The 23,708-nt window shown below is 34.8% G+C and overlaps 1 protein-coding gene across 4 annotated transcripts in view; it reads left to right on the top strand.

The window, feature by feature from the left end:
* LOC134541467 (uncharacterized) overlaps nt 1–23,708 on the top strand; it is a 182,180-nt gene that overhangs the window by 21,088 nt on the left and 137,384 nt on the right. For all 4 annotated transcript variants that reach the window (XM_063384958.1, XM_063384950.1, XM_063384970.1 and 1 more), the window contains exons 3-5: nt 7,015–7,116; nt 12,266–12,544; nt 14,346–14,423. In XM_063384958.1, the coding sequence (XP_063241028.1) occupies nt 7,015–7,116; nt 12,266–12,544; nt 14,346–14,423 (459 nt within the window). The remainder of the gene's footprint in view (nt 1–7,014; nt 7,117–12,265; nt 12,545–14,345; nt 14,424–23,708) is intronic.

The raw sequence follows: 23,708 nt of genomic DNA, 5'->3' as shown, positions 1-23,708 counted from the left end.
AATATGTATTAGTTTAAGACAAATTGGAGTGCTAGCATCGGTTGTAAAATGGCAAGATGATTTTTATTGCTTATGTGTTGTGTACGCTTGTGTAGCGACCTACATTTATCTATGGATATAAATGGTAATAACAAACAGTAATGAATGTTGACACCAATATTTGAGGTAAGTTAATCTAAAATAATAGTATGATCTGTAGTTAAATTGTGGAAACTGTATTTTAATAATTTTAGTGGAAATGAGTGTAGTCGCATTATCCTATTTTTTTTTCCCTTCTGGGGTAAGTGGAACCTATGTAGGTTCCACTTATCCCGTAGATTCCACATTAATGAAATAAGTAGTAATATTAACTTAGAACATAACATTCTCATCTTAATTAGTCACATTAAAAAATGTATTTCTTAACATATTTTATCATGCATGAGACCCTACAAAATTTAACTACAACTTGTTCGAAAATTTATGTTTCTTACAGGTATGGTTTGTGTTAATGTACGAAAGTCGGGCCCTCCAGCCTATTCTAAGGAGCAACCTAGAAAAGCAGTGAGTTTGGTAAGGAAAGGTGAATTGACTCTATATAGAGCTTCCAAACTATACCACATCTCCAAAGCAACTTTATATAAGCATGTAAAATTCCAGAGAGGAATTAAAAGTAAATCGCTTGGCAGGCCAACATCACTTCCATTTGAAAAAGAGAAGGCGATAGCAGATGGTTTAAAAACCATGGAAAAATGGGGCTTTGGTCTCTCTAGGAAGGAAGTCTTGCAGAGTATTGGACAATATGTCAAGGAAAATAACATTTCAATGCCATTTAAAAATGGCATTCCTGGAGATGACTATTTTGCTAGGTTTAAGAAGACATTTAACTTGAGCATCAAATAGCCACAATGTGTTGAAGTGGCTCGTAAGAGAAGCATAGACCCGTTTATAATTGCTGCTTATTTCCAGCTTTTGAGAGAAGTTACCGACAATGTTCCCCATTGTCAAATATACAACCTTGACGAAACTAGTTTTTGCTTAGACCCGAGTAAAACAAAGGTTGTTGGGGAAAAGTGATGTGCAGCTCATAGAGCCACAAATGGATCTGGCAGAGATAACATCTCTGTATTGTTAGGAGCAAACACTTTTGTCGGGGAGAAATTGCTGTCACTTGTCATGTTCAAAGGCAAATATGTTTGGGACTCTTGGATCCCAGAAAAAGATGAGTTCCCTAACATGACTTATGCTGCCTCAAAAATGGGTGGATGGACAGTGTCACATTCCTAAATTATTTTACAAATAGTTCTCTCAGAAATGTTCCCCCAGCAAGGCCACTTGTTTTGATCTATGATGGACACAATTCACATGTTAGTGTCTCACTCGTAGAGAAAGCAAGAGAGGAGGGAATCATCATTTTGAAATTACCAGCACATACAACACATGTTCTCCAGTCTATGGACCTCAGCGTTTTTAAATCGCTGTAAGTAAGCTGGGATGAAGAAATAACAAAATGGCAAAGACAAAATTACGCTATAAATTACCAAAGTCAGTTTTTTTGTCTACCCTATCTAAAATTTGGAAGAATTTGGATCCAACAATTATTACAAAAGTTTTTGAGAAAGCTGGAATATTTCCATTCAATGACAGTGTAATTTCCAAGGAAAGGTTTGAGCCTCAACAGTACAGAAGATGGTGTGAAGCTGAAGGAAGAGAAAATGGTCAGCCACCACTCCCAGTAGTTCCTGGATCTTCGAGGGCCAACATTGCTGGTTCAGCTCCTCTGTCAGATGCTGCAGTTCCTGAATCTTCGAGGGCCAACATTGCTGGTTCAGCTCCTCTGTCAGATGCTGCAGTTCCTGGATCTTCGAGGGCCAACATTGCTGGTTCAGCTCCTCTGTCAGATGCTGCAGTTCCTGGATCTTCGAGGGCCAACATTGCTGGTTCAGCTCCTCTGTCAGATGCTGCAGTTCCTGGATCTTCGAGGGCCAACATTGCTGGTTCAGCTCCTCTGTCAGATGCTGCAGTTCCTGGATCTTCGAGGGCCAACATTGCTGGTTCAGCTCCTCTGTCAGATGCTGCAGTTCCTGGATCTTCGAGGGCCAACATTGCTGGTTCAGCTCCTCTGTCAGATGCTGCAGTTCCTGGATCTTCGAGGGCCAACATTGCTGGTTCAGCTCCTCTGTCAGATGCTGCAGTTCCTGGATCTTCGAGGGCCAACATTGCTGGTTTAGCTCCTCTGTCAGATGCTGCAGTTCCTGGATCTTCGAGGGCCAACATTGCTGGTTTAGCTCCTCTGTCAGATGCTGCAGTTCCTGGATCTTCGAGGGCCAACATCGCTGGTTCAGTTCCTCTGTCAGATGCAGTTCCTGGATCTTCGAGGGCTAACATCGCTGGTTCACCTCCTCAACCAAATGCTGCAGTTCCTGGATCTTCGAGATCCAACATCATTGACTCTGCTCCTCAATCAATCACCACAGTTCCTAGATCTACCACATCCTGTATAAACAATGTGGCTACTCCACAAACAGTATCATCCATTCCTGGATATTCAGTGCCAGGCGAAGCTAATGCCTCCCAGACATTAACTCCAGCGAGAGAAGTTTCATTTGAAGAACTGCTGCTAGAACATGTGAAGCAAACACAGAGGTTAAACAATAAATGTAAAAAGGTTTGCGAAGGTGCTGTAGTATAACCTCAGATAAAGCTGTGGCAAAACTTAAAGAATCTTCAGAACAAAAAAAATAAAATAAAATCTGCAACTGTAAAGAAGAAAACTGCTGCAGTTGAAGACAGCAGTGAAGAGGAGCAATTTGAAGATGTGAGAAGTAACCCAGATTCAGACGAGTCAGATTTAAATGAAGTATGTCAGGAGATGGAAGAAGAACAGAATTTCGTAGAGGTGTTGACCAAAGATAAATCGGAAGCAAAGACTGGTGATTGGATTATTGTTAAATTCATAAATGACAAGTCAATGAAAATGTATGTAGGCCAGCTGACAGAAGTTGCAACATGTATAGAAGCAAAATTTGCGAAAAGAATTGCATAATCCTAAACCTTCCATTCACCTAATGTAGAGGATAGAAGCATAATTCGAAGGGACAAAATTTTCCAGTATTCCAGTATTCATTCAACAAACGTGGTGTAAAACATCTTTCCCATAGAAAGTTTACTATGTTATTGTATTTATATATTTTCTTTTCTTTTTTAAAGTAAAATTTGAAGTTTCACCATGTAATGAATGCTTTTCTACAGGTAATAATTATTCCAGATTGAAAAATATTGAAATTTTGTGATGCTGTCAAAAACAAATATACAATTCACTGTTGGATCAACTTTAAAGATATTAACAAAAAAAATAATAAAAAGAAATTATCAATCACTGACTAGGTTGTTAATTGTGAATATTATAATAACAAAACTTAAGTGTAAGTTGATCAAAGCAAGAAATGTTATTAATTCATTTAGTACATTAATAGTATGATTCTATTGTTTAATATAAATACATTCGAAATGACAATGAATATTCTAGTGAAACTTGTATCAAGAGAACCTTGTTAATAATTTTACTTTTAGACCTTTATAAGAATCTCAGTTATAATTTATGGTAGAATTTCTGATTTCACTCTCTAGCTCTTATATACGTGGTGAGTTTGAGAGTCTACACCCATAACCACTGAGTATTTCTAACTGATTTTACAGGTCATTCACAAGACAAAGGAATATCTTCAAATTGTGCAGTTGCCGTCATATACCAGGGAAATGTCTTATTATATTGAGGGGACTCGGTTGTGTGTGGATAGCTCACCATTGTTGACTGAATATTGCAGAATCCCGTACAATACTACCTTTAAATAGTACGATGACTAAATTGTGTTGATGACGGGGATATTGTAGACAACGTCGATACCAACACACATCGGGAATGCAGTATCCTCTGAAATATACGTTGGTATGGACACAAGAACTTCCGTCGTATTTTTCCAGTTCCCCGATGATTTACACACTCAAATTTTTAATAAACTTCTTGATTAATTGAATGAGCCCCTAAAACTGAAGAAACTCGTTTTCTTCTAAAGAAAACTAAATCATGTAGCAATTCAGCTTACTTCACAAAGTCATTCTGGTATAGACAAAAACTGAATAGCTGTCCTTTTCCTTCGAAAAAAATCATCCTTTTTTTCTTTTTTTAAAACTTCCGCTGACCAAAGACAAATATGACTCGAATAATTCTATTGAATAAAAAAAATAAATTTGACGAAAGAAAAGAAGAAAAATATCCTATTTCCAAAGATAAATAAGTGAAATTATTCTAAATAAATATTGGTTCTCTTAGTATAAGCTCCACCGGATATATAATCAACATTAACTAATTTATATTAAACACACATTTGAAAATAAATATTTAACTAATTTAAATTCTTTAAACCATATGAATATATGTAGGTTTATAATAGAAAATTTACGTTTGCAATTTCCTTTGATTCATACAGAATTGGTTAAGTTTGACTTGTTAATGATGCAGTTTATTTTAGTTGTTTTTTCTGTTCATTGCCTATGTAAAACTGTTCTCATTTATCATGTTTTATTATGAGAAAAAGTGGAAATAAAAAGACCTGTTCTATTTGGTTATTCGACACTAGAATTTATTTTTGTGTACACTTACCCCATTTCATTCTAATGTGATTTTAATGCAAAATAAAGCCATGGGTTCCACTTGCCCCAATGCTCGGGGCAAGTGGAACCCAATGGTATATAAAGAAAAAAAATCCTGAGAAAAAAACCGTCAAAAGTAATTTATTTGGAAATTGAACCCCTTCTTAAAAATACCATAAGGATGTTGTATAAAAATTTGAAAGTAATTCTGTTACTAATTATTTGCACAAAGGTAGATTGAATATACACTTATGAAATTTTAGGTTCCACTTACCCCGGTGTCCGGTGTACCTTATTACAAATTTAAGTTGAAGCAAGATGTGTCACTCGACTTTGGTTGTGGATTAAAAAAATTCCATCAGAGGTAAACTTGGAAGGGCTTTAAATTCCAAACTAGAGCCAATATTCCAAAAATAAATAAAACACGTGTTATATTTGTCTGAAGATACCATGTACCTACCAAATTTCATCCAAATTTGAGATGGTAAGGTGGACAGTGTGTATCTTGGCTGGATGATCTCTGATGAGAAAGCCCACCACTTGTTTTGTCCATGGCTTAATGTTAAAGTACATGAGTCAATTTGCCTGAGGACCTTGCTGTATGTAGGAATTATTAAAACAAATAAGCCAATAGAGAATGTTAGTTTTGTGCTAATAATTTTGTTTTTATCAGGATATTGATTTTGGTTAAAATTAATCTGAAGTAGAGGAACTAATAAAATTAAAAAAACACCTAAGTTTTTGAATACATGTTATATTTTTCAAGTTTTCTTTTTTAATTTATTTCACTAGATCACTCAGGTACATTCTTTACAGCCTTCCAAAATAACCATGTCTATAAAGATTAGAAGCTATATGCTATTGTTGTCATAGAATCTTTGAATGTACCTAGTTATAACACACCAAAGTTAACAAAAGACTATGTAATAAACAAAAGACAATGATAATTGATAAAACATGTTATTTAATGCATAGTTAATTTTTAAATTTCATTTGTGTTCATTATTAGACTTCAATTTCTTTGTGTTTATTTATATCTTTGCCTTTTAAATATTCAAATAATATGTATGTCTAACCTCAAAAACTTCAGTTAATGGATGAGAATGTGGATTACAAACTTAATTTGAGTAACAAACCCCATTTTATATTATTTTATATTTTACCAAAATATACTGAAGGATATTTTAATTTTGATAATATTCTGTATTAGTGTAACTGAAAAATGTTCGTATAGAGAGGCAAGAAGCAAACTATCATAAATTCCTAAGTAATGGGTAAGTTTTATTTAAATTAGAAATTATGGTTTGGTAAAATGATAAAAAAAAAATTGGATGAGTGTACTTTGAAACACGTTAGAAGTTATACTTACTTGGAGTAATAATAAATCTGGCTTTTTATTTTGCTTACAAATAATTAATAGAAATAAAAGAATTAGTGTGATATTATGAATACGGTTGGTAAAGTATAAATGAATCAAGTTAAAAATTCCGTAAGTTGGCATATCATAGTGGCATAGTCAACGGACTCTGAAAGTTTTGCTTAAAACCGATGATAGTAGTTATTGTTAATGTGATAAAGACAATTGTATTCCAATTTGTTGTGCCAGCTAAACCCAGTGTGTAACTGTATGTTAGTTATCTGGACTAGTAGATGTGTATACCAAGTGATGTACTGTTCCCCATGATTATTCACAGTTCCCCTTAAGTGTGTGTTCTGGGCAAATGTAGAAAAAATCTTTGGTATATATTATCATGGCAATATGATAATTTGGGAACATTTGTCTTCTTCGTTTTAAATTTAAAAAGTCATTCATGAATGGCAGCCACGCACCACGTAAGGATAGGAAATTTTTTAAGGTACTAGGGTACTTTAAAAGTTGAAAGTGAGATTTATACTAGTGTCTGGCCAAGTCTTCAGTGGAATCTGCATTTACAAAAGTATGTGAAAGTATATGAAATCATACAATGTTTCTGCCATCAGTAACTGGCAATAATTAAACCCGCACCATCTAGCAATGTTGTGTACCGCGTCATCGAGCAATCACTTATCGGCTATCTCTCCCTCTTTTTCTTTCCCCCTCCATGACAGTGTTAGAAATTAAATCAAATGTTTAATGCGAGAACCTTATTTAGAGGTGTAACTTAAATTATATAATATTTTTGTTAGAATTTATTTGAAATGTGTATTCATAGATAGGTCTGTGAATAAAATCTTTGTCTTTGTAAATTTTATTTTGCGTGCATGCAATACAGATGCATGCTTAAGATATGTGCTAATAGTTACAAACTTCAACTATTAATAGCTTCTGTTTCACATAAAAAAAATACTTTCGACTAAAATTTTGTGTGTTTGTGTAGTTATGCTTTTTTTTTTTTTTACTAGATAATCCACCAAAAAAACGTGAATGCACACGTGCAGCAACACGTATGCAGAATCTTCAGAACTTGCTTCATGAAATACAGGAGAAGAAAAAGAAAGAGACAGGTTTGTATAATATTGCAGTAGGTCATTTTTTGTGTACTAATTGGTGCTTTAGTGTTAGGGAGAAAAATATTAGGCCCTAACTAAATTTTTTTGTTGTCTTTTTCTTTATCCTATATTTTGTCAGGTCATTAATAATACTGTAAATAATAGTTTCACTTATTTGTATTAGGTAATCTACTGGTTTTTATTAATTTTTAATTATTGGGAATTGTACATGAGTAAAAAGTCTAGGTTTGATTCCTGGTAGGGTCAAAAAAAAAACCTTTTCCACATGGGAAACATGGTGAGCATTGAGTGAGTCATGGGTTATCTCAGGGTACTCCCATTTTCTCCACCAAAGCATTCTGTCACTGCTTTATTCGTATTATTTATTTCAGTCTACTGTTGTTTGTTTATTTATTTTTCATATATTTAACAGTATAAATGTTTTTGTACAATGGTGTGGAATAAGTCAGAATAAGTTAAATGTTAAATATTCAAAGTTATGCTTTACAGGCAAAAATATATCTAAATACACACACATAAAAGTAAAGCAGTTATTCAGATGAGATAAAGCTTTTAAAATATATACCAACCTCAATGTTAATGTGTTAAGTTTCACATTAGTAACATGCAAATGCAAATTTATCATTCAGTAGAATTAAACATGTTTCAAATTAAAAAAAGTTATAAACTTAATATCAGGGGTGCCTACAAGGGGGGGTAACGACGCAGAGCGTCATTAAAATTTCAGGGGGGGGGGGGGGGGGTTAAACGACGAGAAAAATGTTTGTTATTTACATAATTATAGCTTCTAATGTGAAAATACGTTTCTGGTGCTTTGATAATTGAAAGGGATCTTGTAAATCAAATTGACAACCCCGCACTTTTCTCAACAAAAGCAGTTTGGCATCTGTCGGTTCAGGATGGAAATATTACCTGATATGACCAAAATTATTATCAGAAAATCAGTTTTAATTAATGCAAAATGTGATAAAATATAATACTAAAAAAGTATAATATTATAAAATAATTGAGTAAATCATTGAGAAAATGGCATAAAATATTTTGGGGGGTGGGGGGGGGGGGCGGGCACCTCTGTGTAATATTTAGTAAAGAGCATTTTTATTTTTATGTAAATCAATGGTGTTGGCCATGTTCAGAGATTAGTACACCTATCCCTCACTTAGCACGTCTTCAGATTGCGCGGATTCATTTAGCGCAATGTGAATTTTACTGCCTCAGTCTTGAATAGCACGTCTGTAAATTTCAGTTAGTACGAAATCTCTGCAGGCAAAAAAAAAAAAGTCGAGCACGTCGCAAAGAAGTTTGTTTCATCTTCTGGAAACAACATATGTACCGTGGGATACAGTTAGCCAAACAAGGGGGGAAGAGATGCACGCGCAGGTCTGTCTATGATATAAGCTGTTGTACAAACATCAGCTATGGCAAGTTAAATTGCGGCTATGGAGTGTAAAGGACCAAATGTTTTTACGTCCGCCCGTATGCTCCGTGCCGTACCGTTGTCGCCTGGCCACAAACCGGGCCTTGAACTCAGTCTAGCCAGTGGCAGGGAATTCACTCAAAAAAAAGCAATGTCTGCCCATTCAGCTGCCAGTAACTGTACGTACCTGATCACTCATAATGCACCGTGTTCAAGTATTTGCAACAAAACTAGAATTACTACGGCACGCAGAATGTCATGAAAGCCACGCTTATGTTGGTTGCGCTTTAGTTTTAAGCTAGTCAATTGTGCGCACAATAGTACGAAATAAGGACTCTTACCAAACGTTTATATAAGTCTGCTGTTGGTTTTACTAGCGGGAATATATTTGACATTAGATACTGGAACAGAAATGAACAGATGATTCACGTGGAAAAGGTTGTTAAATGAATGTTGCAATGAGAAAAATAATCATTGGCCTGACAGGATGGGTGTGAACCAGGTGGTGATATGCGAATAAGCACTTTAATTTTTTAAATATTAAAATGTAACTATCCTGACAGTAATATCGGTTTCACTGTCAGTAAAGGATTGTTCAGAAAGGTACGCGATGTGAGTTGAAGGTCACGCCCAGCGGGCAAGTCAGCCAGCCAACTGACAATAAAGTACATAAACACGTATCTCCCGTTATGCTGTGAGGTATTTGTCATAGAAAGTGCGATGGGAGGCATGTACAGATAAATGGTGTGACACATTTATAGCAGAGTATTATTCAACACATTTATACTACGTAAAGTATATTTTCCTACACAATTTTGGAACACATTAAATAAATTAGCCTTGCTATTTATGGAAACTAATGCTTCAGAATACGCTATTTATAATAACACGAGCATTTTTTGGAACAAATTAGTCGTGCCAAGTGAGGGATAGGTGTAATAGAAAGTGATGTAGTTGAAATACACTAGAAGAAAGCCCCAAGGAAGTCAGGGGAGTAATGCAGGAGAGGGGAAGACTGGAACAGAAAGAAGGAGAAGGAATGGTGGAGGGATAGAGGAAGTTGGTTGCATTTTGCTATGCTGTGCTCACCACAGGCTGGAAACAGTTGATGTTTATAATAATTTCTGTGAATCATTCCTTACAGCCCACACTAACTGCTGTTGCTTATAAATCTCAGCTACTGTAATCAGTAAACACCTTTGTGCCTTTCTGTGCAGCAGCTGTTGAGAGTGAGAACAATCTGCATGCTAGAACACTTCCAATCTTTCCAACTACTGTTCAGTGACCATGCACATGAATAAATTAAACAGGCAACATGCTCCTCTACTCACAGTTGTTTAGCGCAGTCATCTTTGGTATTATCTTACTGTTATCTACTTTGCTCTATATTCCATCTCAAGAGCTGCCATGAAAATTTTTGTTACGTTTGAACTTCAGCCGCATGGTCTTCCCTATTTCCTTGTCCCTGGTAATTAGTAATTATGCTATTGTAGTTTTGTTTAACAGTTTTCATTGTATCCACTGGATAATCATGCTGTAATTATTTCCTCATTTAATTATCTCCCTGCTGTTTTAAATTCTGTATTTTCCCGAAAATAATTCTATGATTTTTAGAAAAACTGTTGAAACTAAAAGTGCTGTTTGCATTATTATTGCAAACTTTTATCTTGCCACTGGAAACCACATAGTTGAAAAACTACATGCTCAGCCTCTTAACTACATCACTTTAGCTACTTTAGACTGCTGTTAATTTCTTCCTCCTGAACATCTGTTTAGTTGAATAATTACATGTCCTGCCTGTAAACTGTGTCATTTATGCCACTTCAGTCCAGAGCTTCTTGAACAAATGAAAGAGCATAAGATGTGTGCTGAGGGAGAGGGTGTCAGTGGAGTTTGTCTCTTCATTGTGGCTCCTTTTTCACCCTCCCAGGCGACACCTGAACATCACCACTGCATTCTTTGTTTTCTAAACAAGTGCTTTTGAACTACAGTCATATAACTACGTACATATTTTTTTTCTAACTGAGGCTCAGTGTTTCAAAACAGGCTTTTTTTGAAAAAAGAAACCAACCCAACTGTGAGTGTTTTTAACTGAACTTCATATACAAATATGGTTTTTAATATTTTTATAGTCAATTATTTGTTCATCAAGAAACTTAAAAGAATATACTCACACAATGTCCTACTTTGAAATCAATACGTTAACTATACCTAGAAATATGATGAGACAATGATGACTAGTTGGAGTGGAGATGTGAGAGTCACTGATAACACTCCAGGTTGCCAGACTCAAGTGTCATCAGTCATTTTATAATTTCCTTTTGTTTGTGTGGTTTAAAAATAAAGTTTCTGTAGTTATCACCTTTCACCTTCTGTTGCTAGTTTATTTCTAGACTCCATTTAGTCAGCAGCTAGAGCCTGTTGGTGTTGGATCATTCAGTACTAGTTGGTGCCATATTTTTTGTTATGTTTTAGTGTATGCTGGTAGGTTCAGGTTGAAATAAAATGCTGTTTGTAGCAAATTCGGGAAGGAAAAGTGCAACAGAATGGTCTGAAGTACTGAAAATTGATGGCAGTAGTAAAGTTAAGTGTAAACATTGTCTGGGTGAAATTTCTGGGAAGGTAGAAAGAATTCGTGTTCATCTTTCTAAATGTGTAAAGAGAAGTTCTAATTCTTCAGCAGCCCTTGAGCTAAATAGTGAGTTTGTGAATGATGTAGGGTTAAGTTTTACTTCAAATTAATTGAGTACTGCTCCTATAGAATTGCAGTATTCTAGGTTGAGTGAAGGTAGTGCAACTGTCCCCCCACTGATGCTGTCACCACCTTCAACATTTACAGCTTCCGAAACTTCCTGCTCCTTATCCTTGCAGAAAGGACAGAAAATTCAAACAAAGGTTACAGATTTTACTCAGGTTTTTGGACAAATCCACTGATAATTTTTTTTACTTGAGCAACATTGCTTTTAATGCAGCAGATACCATTGCATTTAAAGAAATGATACAGAGTCTGCGCCCTAACTATATACCACCTAATCGATGACAATTGGCCAATGAGTTACTAGATGAAGTACTCACAGAAGTCGAGAATGCGCTTAAAAATAGCCTGTCTACTGATGCAACTGTTACCATCATTTTAAATGGTGGGTCATTGGTGAAAAATGACCCCATTATTGCTTCAGCAATTTATACAGGAAAGGAATGTTTTTTTACTTAATGCAGTTGACTGTGGCTCTGCAAGCAAGCAAGCAAGCAAGCAAGCAAGCAAGCAAGCAAGCAAGCACCTCCTAACATGTGCAAATTATTGTCAGATTTGCTTAGCTGCCCAGCAAGTTCTGCATCAATCGAAAGAGTATTTTCAACTTTAGGTCATGTTTGGTCAAAACTGAGAAACAAGCTAGGAGTTGACAAATCTCACAAACTAGTTAAGGCTGGGCCCACCGCTGCCAACCCCGGTAAATTACTCTACTGATGAGAGTGGCACCAGAAAAGTCTAGTTATATGGAATAAATGAACTGATTTACAAGTGCTACATGCTTGAATTGCAACTTCCACTCCATTAAGTCTTTTTCAAATACTCATAAATATATGGGAGTCACATATTCAGTCACTTTTTTCAGGTAATTACAGTACATTTTCAGTGTCCTTTGTAAAATTAAATGAAGAGGATGTTATTTGATACCATTATTTTCCTTGGTGTAAAATAGCACTGTGTTGACTGTTTGCCAGCTGCCAGTCTTCTCGGCGCACAGGCTGCCAGTGCCACGGCAGATGTGGGCCGGAAGAGGCGTGGCTACTTGGACGGCACACCGGAGAAAAGGCAGCGGCAGAGCGCGGGCACGGCCGGCCACGCCGACGTGCATTCGAGCTGCGGGGTGACGAGCACGACTGCAAACAGTGCCTGCAGCCGGAGCGCAGACAGCGAAGGCAGCAACGAGCTGTATGATCCGGAGAGCCCCAGGCCAGGGCATAAGCTCCCGTACCTCGACAGTGACCTGGACAGTACATGTGAGTGCCGTACGGAAGAAAGGTCTTAAATGCTGCACATTCGGGACCGCCGCCATGCCGAATTAGCAATTCTGCAGCTTATTTTAAAAGCTTTAATTAAAGGGCATGTTAAATGTGGGTTGTAACCCATTAGGATCTGGAAACATTGTATTGAAACATAAACCTACAGTAATGATAAACTCGGAGCAAACTCAAAACGCTGGCAGCGCTGTGATGAGACCTAGCAGCCGAGGTCAATGTCTAGAATCCATCTGAAAAAATCTAAACGCGAACTGCTTGATTGGTGCTGGATCACGGAATGTGCCAAACCATAAAATGCCAGATTAAAGGCATTTTACTCTAATACACTGTGCTCAAGACGAAGTAAGGCTTTTTTCTGAAAGGTGCTAAAGGAACCTAAAGACTTTGGCAGCTGAATGTAGTGAATTCATAAACAAAAAACCGATTCATGGTGCTCAAAACTAATTGATCATTTATTTTGTTAATTTTATGAGACTTGTCACAAAGTCTGAATGTAACTTTCAGCACTTGTCAGGAAATCTCACCTTAACTTGAGCAGTGTGTAAAGATCATGTATCACAAAACACTATTTGGGACAAAGTATTTTCTTGGACCCATAAAATGAATTAGAATCAGATATAATGTTAGGTTTTAATATGGATATTTTTGACGTCTAAGTTTGAACTAAAAAATAATGGTAATTGATTGAACTTATGCAATAGTTTAGTATATACTGTTACATACCAGGTTGGCCTGGCTATAGAAACCAGAAAAATAACAAGACACTTTAAAACTTAATGTTTTAGGTAGTTATTAAAAGATTTTTGGTAAAGTTTTTATTTTGAAAAAATAATTTTTTTTTTTTAAAATTTCCTTTGTTTATTACATCCTCAAAAAAAAAACACAACTTGAACTTGCACACAGTACAAACCACAGTTTAGTCCTCTGATCAAAGTTCGTTAATTGTAAAAGTTTTTATACTTCTCGGATTACTTTCTGATAAAAAAAATTACAATACATACATACCAACACAGTTTCAGTTGGATTTCACAGCTTCCTGTCCCTCGATATTTAAACAAATTTTAAAGTCCCTGGGTTAAGTTCACTTAACCAGGTACGTCCTCCCGCGGAAACATTTCCCGGCAGGGTGATGACGGTCACCCTGGGCCGATGGCGACGTCTGTAATCAAATTTTAAGTTAAAAGTCCAAAACAATGAAAAAAAAAATGTTACATTTCAGTCTGGCTCCGACCATCAGGCATGAAGTGAGCTATTCGTAGATTTACTTAATTTTTTCTAGCGAGCTGCCCACGACGCAGCCGCATGTAGCGACGATCGAGCGACAACTAACTTGCACCACGCAGTTACCTTACTTTTACAAAGCTAGAAACAAAGGGAGGCAACCCCGTGAGCCAACTGACCAATCACAACACAGAAGTGTTCCCATTATGTGAAGGAGTAACTTTCTTTAAAAAATAACATCAACTTAATATTTCAATGGAGAATAAGTTTTGCATGTGATCTGGTCTTACCGCTAAGTAATAATTAATTACTATAAAAAGAGTTTCATGCTTATATGTGCTCCACAGAGACTAAGTGATATGAATGTATGATAAACATTTTAAATAAATTTGTATTATGTTGAGTGTATAAGTGAGGGGCCATGAGATTCCACAGATAAATGCCCAATCTCTATAATGCATATAATAATCACAGTGTTCTGTGCAGTATTAGCTTTAAGTTTCAAGTTTATTAGGTATGTTAGAACTGTATGTATGTATATATATATTTTTTTTTTCAGCTGAAGCTGAAGGTGATGTGATCACCAGTGCCTCAGTGCGAAAAGATTCTTTGACTTTACAGAAAAGCATCAAGTACGGTAAGAATTTGTTTATTTTGAAAACTGTGCTGCTATGATTGTGTTCACTAAACTGTATGATTGAGTTTCTTTTCCACCATCTTGAAAAAATATCAACAGCTGTGAGTACATTAATTGTTTTTTGAGTCTGGGCTCAGTCTATTACCATCAAAAAGTTTCACATTTTAATTTCTGCAGGTATTTTTCAATGTGAAAATTGCTTTCTAGGTACCATGGCATAATTGCAAACATTTCAATAAATTTTGCATTTGAAATATAAAAAGAATTAATTTCTGGCATATAGGACAGCAAAGCGTATAGTATGTGGTAGGCTTATGGTAAATAGTAAAGAGATCTGTACCGCTGTATAAGACGTGAAGATACTTGGTCTTGGAAGAGGGGGGGAAGATATAATCAATTAGCAAGAACTGGATTGACAGCAGGAAGTTCAGGCGCTTGGAATTCTACTTAAAGTTTTATAAATTGTTACATTCCAGATTAGCCCGGCTCTGCAACCCGGAATAATAACAAATACAATTGAACACTGTTACAGTTAAATTTTATATTTGATAAAAAAAATTCTTGTTACTAGTTACATTTGTTCTTACAAACTGCCGCCGGTGCGGACACATGTTGGGCCGACCTAACAACAATGACCACTACTGCTTAACTGTAGACAACAACTGCTACTCCAATACTGAACTGCTGTGTACTACTACTGAACTACGACCGACTGTAGACTAAACTCGCACCACGCAGTTACCATCCGTTTACAAGCCAAAACAAAGGGAGGCAACCCCGTGGGCCGACCGACCAATCACATTATTTGCTGAAAAATACTGGCATGGGGAGACACATCACGCCACCTCAAGGTTTGCCCTGATTGGCTGGCGAGACTGCGCCCAGCGAAAGTTCCAGTTTCTTGGTGCGCAGTTACATGTCCACATGCTAGGATTTTCCAACAACGCACTATCTTGACGTGTGACAAATGACGTGCTGGCGACAGGATGTCGTGCCCATTTCCTTTCTTTCTATTGAATCTTTCTAGACTGTTCTCGAAATTTACCATCGAACTATCCATGCTATGCTTTAAAATATATATAAAAACGTAAGTAGTACACATATTAATTCTAAATTATAAAGTAAACAAATAATAAAACACTACTAACCATAACCTAAATTAAGAATAATAATTAAAACACCAACAAAATACTTAGAATGATTTATAATAAAAATAATTATAAATAGTAGGGGGCAGGAATTCTGCAATTTTACAAAATGAAAAAAAGGAGATAGTTTTATACACAATACTTTTAAATTATGCAGCTAGAATGAGAGACATTAACATAAAGTAAAGAAAGACAGATACAGCACAGAACATAGTTGGCTGGCTGCTGTTTGTGTGGATATTAGTGGTAAAAATGCGGCTCAAGCTTTCTCGTCATTAAAAAAAAAAAAAAAAAATCCTTACACATTACAGTCAAACCTCATTATTACAAACCTGAAGGGACCAAAATTTTAGCACTTTGTAATAACGAGGGTTTGTATTAACCACACTATTGGGATATCATGACAAAAAAATATTGATTGAACTTTAAATGCCTATATTTACAACCATAAAGAAAATTATATACACTGTTGGTAGTATACTATAAGCTGGCTTCACTACATGCATAACAATTTGTAAACACTGAAGAAAACAAACACAATGCAACACTTACAGAATAAATCATAATACAAACTTCAATAAACTTGCATTCATGACACATTTTCTATTCAAACATTTGGTTTAAAAAAAGCATCAATTCTGGTTTGCACTATTTTTTTCTTATAGGCATTGTTTACCACATTACAAAGCTTATCAAAGGCCAGTACTGATCAAGAATTGGTTGAGCAGTCTGTATCCAATCTTTAAGGTGGGACATCCGTACGGATTTTATATGGAGAAATCTTACGACTTTCGTGACTTCTAGCTCAAAGCTGGATTATCCTATTAAAATGGAATTTTTCCCTATCAAAGACAACGATGGGGAAAATAAAGCTATTGTCGAATTTTTAATATTACACAATTAGAGAAATAATAAAAAATTATCAAACTTGTTAAATTTTCAAGTAGCGAAAATTCGATTTTCAATACCATAGCTTCATTGGAATTCAAATAACTTTTTAAAATATATACGTGATTGCATGTGTTTAAGTAATCGTTTTGATACAAACAGGCACGTAAAATTTAACTTTTAGTTCCAGGTTTTATCAGAAGAGAGCGCATTCTAAAGATGCTTCCCCCACCACCGGCGAGCTCATTCTCCTCCTGCGCTCTGTGGGGGTAATAAATTGGCCGGTATGTTAAGTTCGCGTTCCTTCCGTTCCTGGAACCGCTCGAAGGAAAACTATACCTTCACCTTGTCAAACCTTTACCTAGATTCGTGATTCACAAAGCGCCCGTTTCATTTTGATCATACGGAGTTTTCGTCAGCTATCCTATTCTGTGCTTTGTTTTCAATACTGAGTGTGCGGGTAATGAAAATAGACGGAAAACAAAATGTCTGAATCTCTAAAAGAGAAGACCACAGTTTATAGTCGTTGGTCAACTAAAGGTACACGGCAATTAAAACTGCCGACAAAACGGAAAAAAACGTAAGCCACATAAGAATTTACTGGATTCTTGCAAGAGACGAAGGTAAGCTATAATACGGTTACGTAAAATAAACGTGCAAGTATCAAGTTTTATAAGCGGCAAAAATGTAACGCTATTCAAATTTTTTCAGGTTGTCAGATGAAGCAAACACAGCTCATGGTAGACCCAAATGTACAGCTGTGAAAACAAACGAACTCGTGGAAATCCGAACGACTTAGGCCTACGTTAATTCGTCTCAGTAATTAGACTACGGTTTTATATATTCAGTGGGAAAGTATTAAACATCCCTACTAATATTATAAATGTGAATGTAAGTTTGTTTGTTACGCTTTCACGCGAAAACTACTTAACCGATCATCATGAAACTTTGTACACATTTTTTGGAGGTATTAGAAGTAACATAGGATACTTTTTATTAAAAAAAAAAGCAATATTTTTTTCCTAAGGGCAAAAAAATTGATATTTGTATGTATTATCGTCTGACTGTGAGTTTGAGTAATTTGAATCATATTTAACGCCATCTGGTGTTTCAATAAGTAAATGAAATAATTTACTAATTTAATAATATAATACCGGCGGTCAATTTACTATTCAATTTTATTTTTCTGTTACCGCCAAGCATTACTTAAACTTTTTAAATTTTTGAGGTTAGGTGTCTATTTTCTTCGGTGATTGTTGTTTGAACATTGATGCTGAAGGTTATACTTTACTTTTAAGAGAATTTTGTAATTTAGTGAAAATTATGTGGATCTAATTACTCAAGTTTTCCGGACGCAGAAAAATTTGAATAGTGATCGGTGGTTGTACGCAAGAGCAATATTGGCGCCAAAAAATTTATATCGTTAATAAAATCTACACTTATATTTTTAAAAAGGTGCTAGGAGAAATGGAGTATTTGTCAATAGATACAATCATGGATACAGAACAAAGCACTTAATATCCTTCGGAGTGTTTTAATTCACTTGAACTTTCGGGTGTACCCTTACATAAACTTCAAATGAAACTAAATGTAGGCCTACAAGTTACGCTTATACGAAATCTAGATGCTCCTCGACTATGTAATGGAACGAGGCTTCGGATCACACAATTGGGACAGAATATTAATTAATTAATTTTTTTTATTCTACGTTAATATTTTGAACTTTTTAAAATGTTACGATTAAATTTTTTTGTAATAGTGAAACATATTTCAATAAAGCATGTTTTCAGTTTTTTAAGCTAAATCGGATGTTAGAATTTTTAAATAAGGATGATTCCAGTCACGCAATAAAAAAAAATTACCATATTATTTTATTTTCTTTGCAATGATCTTTGATACTTAAGGACATAACAAGAGCGAAGCCGCGGGTAAAAGCTAGTTAAAAATACAGTTGCAAAGGTTATTTAAGTTTTTCATAACGATTGCAATTTTTATACACGTGTCCACACTTTTAAGTATTATTTTTGCTACGTTTGCTTGTAAATAAAACCTTGAGCCTACTCTAGCTAATTCTTCTCATTTGTGTTACTGTTGAAGGCAGTTTTTTAAAGTTAACATAAGTTGCCATATTCTATTTCCATCATTACTTTTTGATCGTTAACAAAACTTGGGCACCTAGTAATAAATGAAAAAAATTAACAATTAGAACGAAACATTTTATGAAAAGTGAAAAATGCAAGATACGTTTTCGTCTTATTATTTTTTTTTTCGTGAGGAACACGCATGCAGACTTTGTCCCCCTATTTAAGAAACATCCTGTATATAAATGCTTATATATATGTGCTTATATATATTTATGCTTATACGTGTCTCTTGGTGCAGTTAACATCTTACTACACATCAGCTATATCATTACTCCCTGTGTACTTCTCGTTGATTTACATGGCATTAGCATTGCAGTATTACCTATATCGCTGACTGTATACAAATTGTTCAAATTAGGAACTGAAAGTTTACAACGTGCCATTATTTTATTTTTTATTTAACTGTTTTCTGTACAAATATTATTGAAATGTTAATTTGCAACGTACAACTTTTTCTTTATATTTTTTGTCATTTTTTCTTGTTATATTTATCGACAACTATAACTTTTTTTGTAGGCTGCTATTGTTGAATACTACACGAAGAAGATGCTCTTCGTTGGGGTGAAAAACAAGTACTGCACGATTTGCGATCGCGCAGAGAAGAAAAGTGCAACTGCTGCCGATCATGCTTGTAGTAGGAACTGGGGTGTTCACCAAACATCAACAAGCATGGAATCAGCTATCATTCTTGAAGGTTTTCTTGCAAGTGAGGAAATGTATTCGATGAGATACGCTAAAATTGTTGCAGATGGAGACAGCAGTGTGTATAAAAATATTCTAGACGCAATACTTTACAAATCATTGACTGTAGAAAAAATTGAGTGCTGGTACCACCTTTTATGAAATTATTGTAATAAATTGAGAGACATTTCAGCAACAAGTGATGGAGGCCGTTATCCTATTTGTCTTAGGAAGAAAATTGGAAATTCTATTTTGCGACTTCGAATGGCAGTGAAGAAGGCTGCAGAATACAGGAATAAGACCATGACAAATGATATTGAGCTAAGCATTTCCGAGCTAAGAAAGGATATTTTGAATGGGCCAAATCATGTATTTGGGAGCCATAGAAACTGTGCAGAACAGGGTATTTCTGTGATGCTGCAAAAACAGAAGAAAGCTCCAATATCAATGATTTGATAAGCACTGGACTGTTTGAAAAAGTTATGTTGGCAGCAAAACACCTTGCCAGGAATACTCGTAGTTTGCTATACTGTATGGACAACAATGCTGCTGAACAGTACATTTCTTCCATTTCCAAATACACTGGAGGGAAAAGAATCAACTTTTGTAGAGGAAATAGTTACCAAACAAGATGTGCTGGAGCAGTAGTACAGCATAACACAGGAACAGCTCACTACACGATACACAAGCAAATGTATGGCAGAAGTCCTAAATTTTTCTGTAAAAACGTCCAACTTAAAAGGAAACGAAGGACAGATTTAAAGAAACATTCAAGAAATGTGCAGAAGAAATATCCAAAGTAGTCCAAGAAATGCTCAAAGAAGTTGTTTTCGGGTTTTTGTGACAAAGATAGTTTTTATGGACCAAATGCACAACGACCAGACATGGATGAACAAGTGTTTGAGAAAGAACACTCTTTATTTCTTGATTCACTGAGAAGAAGTGATGAACAAAGAAAAAACTTAGAAAAAATTACAGTACTTCAAAGTGGGAGTGGAGTGTGGTTGCAAGAACGAAGAAAACTACTCACTGCTTCACATTTTGGGTCAGTTTGTAAATGCCGCAAAACAACGAAATGTGACTCGCTTGTGAAAAGTATTCTTTACGGAACATCTATGCGGAATGAATCAATCATGCATGGTCGAGAAAACGAGAAAGTATCACTAGAAGATTTGCAGAATTCTTTAGGAATATCTATTCGTCCATGTGGTCTGTTTGTGGACGAGCAACTGGAATTTTTGGGAGCCTCTCCAGACGGTATCATAGATGATGATGGTATAGTGGAAGTTAAATGCCCATTTTCTTCAGCAGACTTACATCGAGAAGATGCGATAGCTCAGGGAAAGATCAAATCATTTACGTGCCAAGATGGAAAAATTGTACTAAACAAAAACCATGGTAATTTCTTTCAAGTGCAGGGACAGCTACACATTACAAAAAGAAATTATTGCATATACATTGTCTGGAATAGGAAGAGTATGTATTATCAAAGGATAAAAAGGGACGACAATTACTGGCATAAAGAAATGAAGGATAAACTTGTTAAGTTTTACATGGATTGTCTATTACCAGAGATAATTGACCCTAGGGCCTAGATACACACGTTCTATGCCAATAAGAAATCCTGATTACATACTGAATGCTGGGAAGCAGTGCCCAGCTATTTCAGGATCATCACAGGATCAGCAGAGAGTTCAGTAAAACAAAACAAAACAAAAAAACTATATTTGTGATTATGGTGAGATATATTTCATAGTGACAGGTTTTCATAAATAAAGGTAATAATTTAAAAGTTTTATTTTTAGTTGTGCATACTTTCTTACTGTTATATGTTTATATAGGTACACATACTTATCAATCAACTACTTTGTTACTTTTTTTTTTTTTTTTCAGAATCATTAAAATAAATTTACGAATGAAAACACTTTATAAACTTTCTCTAGTGCTTACTCGCATTATATTTACATATATGGTTCTTAATATTTATGGAATATAATGAAATCGAATGCACATGATGAGGTGCATTATACTTAAATCATGTTTGTGATAATTGAATTATCTGTTCTAAATGTGTGTTCAAATGAATGCAATGTGCAAACTGAATTACTTTATACAGTACTCCAGTGTTTGTATTATTTGTTGTAAATATGTATTGAAACAATGACTAAAAAATAAATATACTAATTGAATTTATGCTCCAACAAATTACGGTTTATGTAGATTATTTTTCTAATTTTTCGGAAAGGACGTGTAATATTTAGAAAAAAATAATAGTATAAACGAAAAATCATTAATTATTTAATATAACAGAATTTTGTAACTACGAGTTGCAATATTTTTTTAAGGCAATGATCTTCAAATATCACATTTTTTGGGGGTATTTCATAGCAGACGGTATTGAAAATTTATTGTTGATCATGTTGTTCCCAATTAGTTTGACTAAATTGTCCTATTATTTCATGAGATTAAACCGTGGTTTTAACTGATTATTGAATGAAAAATGTATGATGAATTCAAAATTTGACAATTGTCGATTAGCCTATATCATTTAGGCCTAACCCTACATTGACATAGTTACAGTTATCGACATTTAAAAATTTGCTACTATGGAAAATCCGATTTGAAAGAACACAGTAAAATTAAATTTACAATATAGGCTACTGTTTGCGTTTTAAAGTTTTCTCGAAAACTGTACAAGTGTAATATCTTCGCCTTGAATGTATTTGTATTGAGTTTATTACAGTGTTCCTTTACTTTCTTCGAGAACTGAACCCTATGAAGCGTTTCTGTCGAATTTTTTTTTAGGTTCATTGTCATTAAAAGTATAAGTTAAATTATTTTCGGTTTTAACACGACACCAACGAATCTTAAAATACAGAGTAGGAACTTATATATGCTGTGAGAATTAATGTTAACAATGATTTCGTTTCTGTCCACAAAATTGCAGGCAGGTGAGTTTTATATATGTACAATACCAAATAAACTATTTAGTTGCTACATTGAGATAGTTTTTTGTTACTTTTATTTGTTTGTCTGAAAAATGTTATATTATATGATATTATACTACATGATTAAATATTATAATTAGCTGAAACGAGCACTAATCATAACAATTAACAGAGTTTTTTGTTACTTTTATTTGTTTGTCTGAAAAATGTTATATTATATGATATTATACTACATGATTAAATATTATAATTAGCTGAAACGAGCACTAATCATAACAATTAACAGCGTATAATTACACTGTTATTGTTATGTAAATTTCTGTTTCGAATTATTTAAACGGTAATTTACCTATCTAAAACAGCTCGCTAAACCTCTGAAGAACTTGCCAAGCCTCATATCTACGATCCTATGCTTGAGATACACTGCATTTGCAATCATGTTTACAATATGAGTGAACATTATTACTAACTTATTTATCGAATGGTTTGCAGTTCGTGATTCTTCAGATTCCATGTATACGTCAAATGTTTTGTTACCTACTTAAACGACTTAATTTGATATGTTTTGTCATGAAATACAATGACGAACACTAAAATATTCTTACCTCACCAAAACTTAACTAACTTTTGAGAAGTAGGTTCCTGTCAAGGTACACACAATAGCCTACATATTTCCAACCAAATTGATAGGATATCTATTTGAGTTTATTGGGAAAATAAATATGAAAATAGGTAGTTTGGTTAATTACATTTAATTGTATCTAATGGTCAATCACGTATTTAAATCTGTATTCAGTTTCAGGGCGAGTACAGATCAAAGCCTGCCTACAACCTACCACTTATAGTACAACAAACGCGGCCGACAAGTATGCTTACGATACAGTACAAAAATGCCAGTTTACTACTCTGCCTACCACAATGCACGTAAAAACAACTGGTTTTGTTGCTGATACAAATGCTTAAGTAATTATTGTTTAAGGTATTCACACGATTATTTCCTACAAGTTGGACATTAACTTCAGTTTACACATTCATTTTATCAATTTTATTTTATGTATATTAAATACCTAGCGATGACATCGGAGCAACTAAATAGTTGGTTAGGATGAGAGAGTTTTACGGCTCCTCAATAGTGAGGTCTCGACAGTCGATGAAGGCAGAGATTCTGTTATTAACTTACCTAATATTTTGCGTGTTGCATTGAAAATCATACTCTTTACTTATCACCCTAAACAAATAACATTTGTCCGCACGAATATGAGCTGCAAAGCATGTTTTCAAGATAATTAATTAAATAAATAAAAATTGTTATCGATGTTAATTAAACATTTATTTCAAAACTGGTACACATTTTCTGTACGATAAATGCTCACTGACAGTTTACCATTAGTTTGCAAGTAAACGCTCCACTGTCAGCTTATTGACGCAGCGCTTTCAAGGTCACTGGCCTATGAACAAGGGATGACTCCGCGTCTC

The sequence above is a fragment of the Bacillus rossius genome, chromosome 1 (genome assembly GCF_032445375.1).
Source record: "Bacillus rossius redtenbacheri isolate Brsri chromosome 1, Brsri_v3, whole genome shotgun sequence".
Lineage (NCBI taxonomy): Eukaryota > Metazoa > Arthropoda > Insecta > Phasmatodea > Bacillidae > Bacillus > Bacillus rossius.
This window is presented reverse-complemented; position numbering and strand designations above follow the sequence as displayed.